Below are 9,792 nucleotides of genomic sequence, written 5' to 3'. Positions count from 1 at the left end.
GCGCCGGCGACCCGCTGCGCATCTGGTTTAGCGTTGGCCTGCCCGACTCGCCCGCGCCGAACGGGTTGGTGGGGGACGGAGCGCTGAGACCTGCAGAACGAGAGTGGCTTGGAGCGACCCGGGATTCAGAGCCCTACACCGGGAGGTCTTGGAAGTTGGGGAGGAGAGTGAGCTCCTCCGGACGAGGCTAGGCTCTGAAAGCAGGAGCCCCTGGGTTGAGGAACGTCTTACCTGTCAGAAAGGGGTTCCGGGTCTTTGCAGCCTGGGGTGCCTTGACCAACGAGTCAAGGTTGACCAAGGAAGAGGCCGAGGGGCCCAGGAAGGACTCGGGAGTCCGGCAAGCTCGGGCCTCTTTGCTTGGCTGGGTTAGTGCTTCCCCTAGTATGCCCAGGTCCAGGGCATCTGGCTCCTTCGTGCCATTTTGCTTGGAACTGGGGCTGGGATCGCCAAACAGGTCCAGCTCTGGAATAGAAATGCTAGAGCTCATTGGTGGGGAGAGGGATTGGCGCCCGATGTGGGAGGAAGAGGACAGAGGCTGCTTGGGGTGGGCCCCTTGTTCCCCAGAGCCTCACCATCCCCTTGCCCTGCTTACCCGCAGGGCTACTGGGCTTCCCAGAGGGCAGGGCCTGCTCCAGCCCCTCCTTGATCTCTGTGGATTCCGGAGGTTTGGCAAATGGGTCAAAGGCCGAGGCAGCACCTACAGCTGGGGGAAGAGAGAGGGAGAGGAGATGGATTGGCAAAAAGGGCAGGTGCTGGTCTAACCCCTTTCCAGAGAAGCTGCCCTCGTAACACATAGAGTATCTGCTGCCCCCTTGGCTCTGCCTGGAAGTCCTCCAGCCCCTCACTCACACGCTCTGGCCCTCTTCTTACCAGGTGTGTCGGAGGTCTCAATGGAGGCTCCCCAAGGGTCAGCCACAGTGCTGGGGAGTTTGTGGTGGGGAGAGTTCAGTGCCCAGGGGTCTGTGGTGGGGGGCCCAGCAGGCAGCACTGGGGTCCTGCCCCAGGGCTCAGAGGAGGAGAGCATGGGAGTCAGATCCCAGGGCTGGCTTCGGGACAGGACAGTTCCTGAGGGGATCGGAGACCAGGGGTCTGCAGAAGGCCCCCAGGAGGAGCCACTGGCCTCTGTGTTCGGCCTAAAACCTGAAATGGGAACAGCATAGACATGATCCCAGGCCCACCTTTATCCCTCGCCCAGGGCGCTTCCCAGCTACCCAGCCCAGATCGGGAGGCAGGGGATCCATGTCACAGATGGACTGTGGCCTCAGGACCACCCAGCAGGCTGCAGCCTGTATTTGGCAAGTGACCCCAGGAACTGGGACCTGCAGGTGTGGGTGACTCAGGCCACCTTCCTAGGCAGGGACATGCTGAGCAAGTGAGTGCAGCGAGAGCACATTTGCTGCGTTTCCTAGGAGCTGGGCCCTTCAGACATTCTCCATAGCCCTCACTATGAAAGCCCGTCCCACCGGCGGCGGACGCTCAAGGTGGTGAGTGACTTGCCCGGTGACACTCAGATGTTGCGGGGAGGTGCTTGGCCCAGCAAGTGGTTGGGAAGGAGGGGGCATTCAGGCCAGCCTGGAAGTCTCTTGCAGCCCTGCATGCCCACCTGGGATGTCCCATGGGTCAGCAGAGCAGTGTGTGGAGGGCGGGGCCAGGGCAGGTACGAAGATGTCAGCCAAGTCCAGGATGGAGGACTGTGGAGGGGAGAGGCAGCCGGGGCTCAGAAGTGGGTGGGGCCTGGAAGGAGGGCAGGCCCTGACCTGTCAGGCTAATGCCAGCTCATTCTCTTTATTCATTCCACAGATACCTATTCATGATCTCTCACCTCGACATAGTGCTTTACAGTTTATAATGTTCCTTCATCCACAGAGTACCTGATTTTCGTAACAACCCTGTGAGGTAGGTAGGGCAGGTGATGCACCCATTTTATGGATGAGCCAGCCAGCACACAGAGGCTGGAAGGGGTTTGCCTGAAGTCACACAGCCAGGGAGAGACAGAGCTGGGATAGAATCCAGGCCAGCAGAAAGGGGCAGGAAGGCCAAAGGCAGATGTTTTTCAACCAGCCTACCTCCCTAGGTCAGTGTCCAAGAGAAATTGGCCACAGTGAACATGGGCGGAAAGGAGACCACAGCACCCGGGCATGGTATGGACAGCTTTGGAGGGCAGCCTTGCACTCAGCAGCTGCCCACTCCCCATGTGGAGAAAATACGTCCATGAGCCCGTGGTGTTTTCAGCACCATGTCCCTGGGCCCACCTTAGTCTTGATCGACAGTATCATATAATCCTAACATGTCAGAGCTGGAAGTATCCAATAAGCACACTGTGCAGAAGGGGAAACTGAGGCCATGACAGTGACATGCCCCGTCATAGAGTAAGTGGCAGCAAATTCAGAACCCAAATCCAGGGGTCTCCGATCAGGATCCCTTTGCATCCCACTTTGCTGTTAACTCAGTCATCAGCCCATGCAGTGTGGGACTAGGGCTGCTACATACCCACACCTATTTCATCTAATAAACATGTCAGTGCTTACTATATGCCAAGCACTGCTCTGCTCTCTCTTTACAAATACTCAGTCCATGTCTTAGGCCCTGTCCATCCCACGCACCCCAGCCCATTCCCTACCTGGCTGGTTTTTAGTTTCTCCTCCTCCTTTCTCTCTTCTCTCTCGGTCTCTCTGTCCCGCCGATGGTGGACGGCAGGCCCTGCACCATTGGCCATGGGGGAGCTATCACCCCGCCAGGATCTCACCTCCTACAGAAGGCACAGAAAGAGTCAGGAGCATGAGCAGCGCAGGCTGGAATCCGGGGACCTGTGTACTCGAGGCTGGAGTCGAGAGAGTGCAGGGTGGGAGGCAGCTGAGAGGTTAGGAGCGGCAGGGCCACCGGGTGCAGCAGGAGGAGACTGTTAGTGCCCTGAAGCACCTCCACCACCAGCAGCAGCAGCAGCAGCAGCACCGGCGGCCGGGAGGGCTCAGCCCACTACCTTCTCGTGCTCCTGCTGGCTCAGGCGCAGAGCCAGCTGCAGCTGCAGGTCCTCATCCCTGTGGGAGGCTGGGGGGACAGGCTGCGGAGGAAGAGAGGTGTGAACTTCGCCCTGTACTCCCACCTTGGGACCGGAAGGGCAGTATAGCCCTGCCTGGGTCATGGGGATGGAGAGACAGATGCCCAGCCTCAGTATGCAGGGGCCGTTTGCCCCTCAGTCAGCAGGGCGGGTGTGGCCTTCTCCCTGCCTGCATCTGAAATGCAGTTTAAAGATCAGGAAGACTGATATTTTGCTTCTGAATCCTCTGAGAGTTCTCTAGGCCCTCCTGTGTGAGGCCCAGCTGCTTCCTGCCTGGTCTTCCTGGATCCACAGAAGTAAAGGCAAAGTTGATGATATTGGGGGCCCATCCTTGTCTCCCCAAAAGGATAGCTGGTGGGCAGGGGCGGGCAGCATATCCCAGTGTCTCCTAGCAATGTCTGAGCTCACTCACCCCTTCCACCATGAGGTGGTAGCAGGCCCCCCAAGACACATCAGGTGCCCCTAATTACACATTGCTACTCTTTCCAGGCCAGGTGGAGAGGACTGGAGGTGCGGAGGCAGTCCCTGCCTGCGACAAACTGACAGAGACAGTGGGTCTTGTGCTGTCCTTGGGCACAGGAGTGGGGCTTAGGATGACAGAGCCTGAGTCGAGGCTGAGGGGCTCCCAGGCATTCTCCCTCTAGCCCATCCCCTCCCCACCACAGTGGGGTTGCGTGGCCTCACCTTCTCTGCCTCCTCACGGCTCATGGCTAGGGCCAGCTGCAGCTGCAGTTCCTCTTCCCCTGACGTCTGAGGCCGGGCCTGCTCCAGGTCGGAGGTATAACGGGGTGACGAAGAGGAGGCTGCAACGACCATCATGTCTCTGTGACCACACGATTACCCATTAGCTTCCACACCCCTCTGCCTGCCAGGAAGCTGAGGCTCAAAGAAGAGAACTGAGAGGAGGGGAACAACAGGCCGTGGAGGCCCCCGTGGGCCAGGCAGTGTGCTGGGCACTCTCTGTAAGTTCCCCATCCCACCCTGTCCCAGTGGGACGGCTCCAATCCCTCCTTAGCAGATGCACAGGCAGCACTTAGGGCACCTGACCAGGGTCCTCAAGCAGAACTTGAACCCAGGTACCCTGACTCCAGCTCTTGGACTTCCAGATGGACCCTGTCCTGCTTGGGGCAAGGGAAGTGCAAGGATAGGAGGTTCTAGTCCAATGAGGTCACAGCCTCACAGCCCTCAGCAAACTGTCAAGGGCTTTATGGAAGGCGGGCCATTCAGAGTATTCCTCAGATCGGGGAAGCCCCCACGACTCAGGGCAGGACAGTCAGGGACTGTCCGGCAGCTGCCTTCAGGTGGGGGGATGGAGGGGAATGTCATATGTCTGGGCACGGGATAGAGGACATTCCTGAGCCTGGTCTCATTTCATTCTCAAATCAAACAATAGAGGTAGGTGAGCTTATCTCCACTGTACAGATGAGGAAACTGAGGTTCAGAGAAGTGGTTGCCCAGGTCACACAGCTTGGAGGAAGCAGAATAAAGAATGTTATCTGTCTCCAAACCCATGCTTCCACCACCACGCCATCCTATCGGGCAGCTAACGAATGATGATGAATCTGTAAGAACATTATTAACTGAGTAACTTGTTGAGCACCTATGTGCTGGGTGTTGTGTCTTGCATGTTACATTCCTTATGTCTGAATCCTCGTAACACCCCTCAGAGGTCGGTATTATGAACCATGGCTTGGATTGCAGAGCCAGGATTGGAAGTCGGGCCACCTCCCCATCCCAGCCACACACCGGGGCTCACTCACAGTTGTAGGAGGACGGGGAGCCCCGGGAGCGGCCGTAGTCCTCGCCGTAGCGGCGGCTGAAGCCCAGCTGCCCACTGCCAATGCCGATGCCCTCCAGTGCCATGCGCTCCTTGGTCTTGAGGGCATGGGTTCGCTCCTGCCGCAGCCGCTCCTCATCCTTGAGCAGGGCCATCACTTGCTTGACCTTCTCGCGCACGTTGACACCCTGGTCCTTGCCATCGCGGTCAATGTACTGGAAGTCCTTGAGTGTCTGGATGGTGTAGAGGTTCTCGCGGCACTGGTGGGCCACCCGCTCAGAGCCTGTCTTGAGCAGGTAGTCCAGCAATGTCAGAGCCTTGTACACGTGCCGCCAGTTCTTGCCGCTGTCATTGAGCCGCCGCCACACCATGCCCATGACCTCGGTGAAAGCCACTGTGTTGAAGGTCAGGTCAGCGATCTCGGACATGAGCGAACTGGGGGGGCCCCAGGGGTCATTGCTGGTGGCCTCGCGCACTTTGATTTCCGCCTCGGAATAGTTGTGCACGATGTTCTTCACCTGGCGCCGGAGCGCGGAGGTCGTCATGGCTGGAGACTTGGAGGTGGGTGGCCCTCGCCCCCACTGGAGATGGAGGGCTGAGGGCCACTGTGGTGAGGTCACGGTCTCGAAGGATGGGCCGCTGTGTTCTCAGCAGAGCAGCTGCGTCCTTGGGTTCCACATGAGGCTGAGGAAGAAAGGGCCAGGAATTCAGGGGCAAAGGCCTACCTTACAGGTCACTCAGCCACTGACCAACTAAATGAGGCCTGGCCAGAGTGTCCCTGCCTCCAGGGATAGCCTTCAGCGGCGCACGTTCTTTTTTCACTTATAATTCAGCAGGCACTTGGAGCTTTGCATGCTCATCTATCTGTCTTCACAGTCACACCACAAAGATGCTATTATCGTTGTTTCCATCCGCAGGTGGGAAAGGTAGGGCTTAGAGTATTAAATGGGCCTGGCACAGTGGGTCATGCCTATAATTCCAGGACTTCAGGAGGCCGAGGCAAGAGGATCACTTGAGGCCAGGAGTTGGAGGCTGCAGTGAGCCATGATCGTGCCAGTGCACTCCCACCTGGGCAACAGAGCGAGACCCTGTAATATTAAGTGACTTGGCCGGGCGCGGTGGCTCAAGCCTGTAATCCCAGCACTTTGGGAGGCCGAGACGGGCAGATCACGAGGTCAGGAGATCGAGATCATCCTGGCTAACACGGTGAAACCCCGTCTCTACTAAAAATACAAAAAACTAGCCGGGCGAGGTGGTGGGCGCCTGTAGTCCCAGCTACTCCGGAGGCTGAGGCAGGAGAATGGTGTAAACCTGGGAGGCGGAGCTTGCAGTGAGCTGAGATCCGGCCACTGCACTCTAGCCTGGGAGACAGAGCCAGACTCCGTCTCAAAAAAAAATATTAAGTGACTTGTCCAAGATCACAGAGCTGCTACATGGGGGACCAAGATGACCCTAGGAAGCCCCACCTAAGAGTGCGTGGCCTCATAGGGGAATGCTAATGGGATTCCAGGAAAGCTCGCTTGCCTTGCTTTTGCTGCGCCACCGCCTCTGTTTCTGCTGAGATCTAGCTTAAGACCTGTCCTTCCCAGCTCCTCAGCTCACTTTTCTCATATTGTTAATTTTTGTAGTTTGGTGCATTCAACACCTATTTCCTGGAGGCCTTTTCTGAGCCAGGCATCATGCCAGGCACAGAACACACGCCTTGGTCCACCCACGTTCAGTTGAGAGGGTACAGAAAATCACAGTCCAGTGTGGGAGTGCAGAGCCGCCCAGGAAGACCCAAGCCAGGAAAATCAGGGGAGACTTCCTAGAGGAGGTGGTGGCAGAGCTGAGATCTAAGATCCAAGGGAAGAGTAAGGAGGAGTGAACCAGCGAGTCAGGGGAGGGCAGCTCAGAAGAAATGCTGTGAAGTGAGCCAGAAGGCAAGAGAGCAAGGATCATTTGAGGAAGGCTGCCCCTCAGAGATCTGGCCACTGCCAACACTCCTGCCTGCCACCACCACTGCCGCCCCCCACTTACACATGAAATTGTTGAGGCCAGAGAAGGGATGAGACCTGCCCGTGTCGTATGGCACGTAAGTGGCAGAGCCTCGACTAACATCTAGGCCTCCAGAAGACTAATCCAATCCTTATTGCCAGTGTTATCCAGCTTAGTCATTAATTCATCGGATTGCTTTACTGTCTCAGTCCCACCTTCTCAGCTAGAATGGAAGCTCCCTGAAAGTAGGAACAGTCTGGGTTCTCCAAAGCTCCAAAGCCCCAAAGCCCTGGACACATGGTGGACCTCTGCTACCCCAGCAGGGAGAAGAGCCAGGCCAGCCCGATTCGCCCCTAATAGCTGCAGGTCCAGGCTGTTTGCTGAATACAACCCCAGGCCCGAGGTCCTCCCAAGGCCCTTTCAGAAATCAAAAGAGGAATTCCCTGACCATCGCCATTCCTCCCACACTAGCGCTGGGCTGTGCATGCACACACACACTGGCTGGGCCTGCAGAGCTTCCACTTCCCCTGTGAACTCTCCCCCACCCACCGAACAACTCTCGGCTCCACCCTCCATCCCAGCCCATGCCCCAGCTGGTCCCCAGGCTGCCAGAAATAGGAATCTGAAGGAGACCTTCCCCCAGCCGATACCATGTTCCTTCCACCCCAGCCCCGCCAGTGCTGGGCTCAGTTCAAAGCGGCCCCACGCTTTGAAAACACGCCTTGGCAGGTTTTGTTTGGGGCCCAGAGAATAGGATCCCGTGGGAGCAGACGAGGTGGAGAGTGCCTGGCCCACGGCGCAGCCTACCTTTTGTCTCCCGTCTGTCTTTCCTTCCAGCGGGTGATGGGCCTTCTGTGGGGATGCCACGGCCACAACTTGTTTAACTCCTGCCCTCCTCCTTGCTAGTGACTCAGACCTGCCTTCACCTCCCCATCCCGTGGCTAGGGGTGGCAGAGTCAAGATGGGAAATAATGTGCACCAAAGCCCGCCCAGTGCACACCCCTACCGGCTGGCCACTGGAAGTAGCAGAACCAGTTGAGCACTGTGACTCCACCAGAGCCCTACCTGGACCTGGCTGCCCTGGCCCTCCGGCCCGGCCCGGGTAGGGGCACCAGCCTCTGGGAGGGGACTCTCGGTGTGGGCCCAGCGGCCCTGCCTGGACCTTTCTCACAGAAGGTGGGCATTCTCTGCACACCCCTGCAGGGGCTGGGGGGAAGTGTGGGGTCAGAAACATGGGGAGGCACCTTGATATTCCTTCTCTGGAGTTTGAGGGAACACGGTGAGGCTGCCAGAGCACAGAGAGGGGAGGAGGAAAGGAAGGAACGCGGGAGGGAGCAGCTGGGAGCGCTGCCAGCAGTGTTACAAGCAAAGGGTTTTATCGAACACAATATGCCCAGAAATAAAAGGGAGTGAAACAGAAACCCAGCGGCTGATAAGGCAGTGGCGGTAGCAGCAGCAGCCCTGGGCAGCTGGAGATGGAATTACTGCAGTGACCTTGAGCCGGACCCTGTCAGGTGGAGAGAAGGGCACAGAGAGGGCAGGGCCTGAGAATTCAGAGATGAGGGAGAGGACAGAGGAAGGAGGCGGCTGAGGGGATGGGAGCATGGCCAGCAGGCGGTGGGATGGGCCACGGAGTATCAGCTCTTGCCTACATACAGGGTCCCAAGGAGAACTGCGCAGTAGGGAGGGGCTGCTCTTCTCAGGGCCTGCAGGATGGGGGGATCTGGAGAGCTTCCCAAAAGTCAGGACCGAAAAACGCAGATCGCTCGTCCCCAGCAAGGGCTTCAGAGAAACGGAAAGAACCCAAATCTGTCCAGTCACACGTGCATGAGTTTGCGCAAAGTCTGTGCACCCACCAGCCCAGCCCACACCCCGTTCCCATCCTCTGCTAAGGTGGGCTCCAGCCCCTGCCTCCAAATCAGGTCCAGCCTGAGCAGGGAATGACAGTGCCCTTCTTGATGCTGTAGGAATGGGGGTGAGCTTGAGCTCTAAGCTTCTGGCCACTGTAACAGCTGCCTCCTGGGAGCACCGGAGATGGGGGAGGGGGGCTGCCCTGAGGCTAGAGGTGTGCAAGAGGGGCTGAGGAAGAGGAAACAGCAGAGATGTGCAGAAGGAGTCTGTGGGGAATGCCACCAAAGATGCTAAGTCCCAGGATGGACGGGGAGGGGGCCCTGAGTCCCTTTCTGGGGGCTGCATGCAGGGAGGGAGGGGTGGCAGGAAGGAAGCCTTTAGGTCCTCTACAGCTCAGCCTTCTCCCTTGCACCTGGAAAAGAGACTAAGCCCCAAGCCCACTCTTTGCTCCCCACCAACTCCCACCTTCCATGCCGCCACTGCCAGGGAGGGGGCCAGGGAGGAAGCTTACCTCCAGTGTGGGCTCCCTCGGCCCCAGCCCCGGCCCGAGTAGCCTCTGCGGTGACCCTCCAACCTGTGCAGCAGAGTAACGGCACAGCCTCGGGAGCGTCTCCAGAGCCATCCACCATGGACCCTCGTCCCAGAGACCCACCTGCTCCCAGGAGGCGCAGACCCCTCAGAGGGGCAGCGGCAGGGTCCCTGGAATGGGTAGCAGCTCTTCCCGCATGTGTTTGCCTCCTAGCCAGCGCCAGGCAGCACTCCGAGGAAAGTTGCTCAGCTGGCCCGGCAGGTCTGCCTCAGCAGTAACAGGACACAGGAGGAAGCGCAGGGCAGGTTAACCCCTTCCTGCTGGCCAAGCAGGTGGTGCATTGAGAGGTGGGGGACCTGCCTGTTGGCCGCCCCCAGGAAGTGCAAATCTGGAGCCAGTGCTGGCGACCCCTCTGCTTTGAGTTAACCCTTCCCCTGCCTCTTCAACAGGAAAGGAGGGGGTCTTCAACACCCCCACCACACCACTCCCCTTCCTCCTCTGGGCCAGGAGGACGTTAAAGGAGAGGGCAGGGCCATTCCCTGGGGCTGGCTTTTTGGTGGAGCCCCTGCCTTCTAGGGGAGGAGGGCATCAGGACTCCAG

General features: G+C 58.5%; 1 protein-coding gene across 1 annotated transcript in view; it reads right to left on the bottom strand.

Moving 5' to 3' along the window:
- The window catches only part of EPN3 (epsin 3), an 11,186-nt gene extending 1,718 nt beyond the window's left edge, over positions 1 to 9,468 (bottom strand). Inside the window, exons 1-10 of the mRNA XM_011960020.1 lie at positions 9,175 to 9,468; positions 4,819 to 5,519; positions 3,743 to 3,861; positions 2,981 to 3,061; positions 2,621 to 2,749; positions 1,604 to 1,691; positions 871 to 1,140; positions 593 to 697; positions 232 to 462; positions 5 to 90 (exon numbers count right to left, since the gene is read on the bottom strand). Of these exons, the coding sequence (XP_011815410.1) occupies positions 5 to 90; positions 232 to 462; positions 593 to 697; positions 871 to 1,140; positions 1,604 to 1,691; positions 2,621 to 2,749; positions 2,981 to 3,061; positions 3,743 to 3,861; positions 4,819 to 5,380 (1,671 nt within the window). The 5' untranslated portion in view covers positions 5,381 to 5,519; positions 9,175 to 9,468. The remainder of the gene's footprint in view (positions 1 to 4; positions 91 to 231; positions 463 to 592; positions 698 to 870; positions 1,141 to 1,603; positions 1,692 to 2,620; positions 2,750 to 2,980; positions 3,062 to 3,742; positions 3,862 to 4,818; positions 5,520 to 9,174) is intronic.
- Between the last annotated feature and the right edge of the window lie 324 nt (positions 9,469 to 9,792).

The sequence above is a fragment of the Colobus angolensis genome, unplaced genomic scaffold (assembly GCF_000951035.1).
Source record: "Colobus angolensis palliatus isolate OR3802 unplaced genomic scaffold, Cang.pa_1.0 Scaffold50, whole genome shotgun sequence".
Lineage (NCBI taxonomy): Eukaryota > Metazoa > Chordata > Mammalia > Primates > Cercopithecidae > Colobus > Colobus angolensis.
Note: the sequence above shows the minus strand (reverse complement) of the source record. Positions and strands in the feature narration are given on the sequence as shown.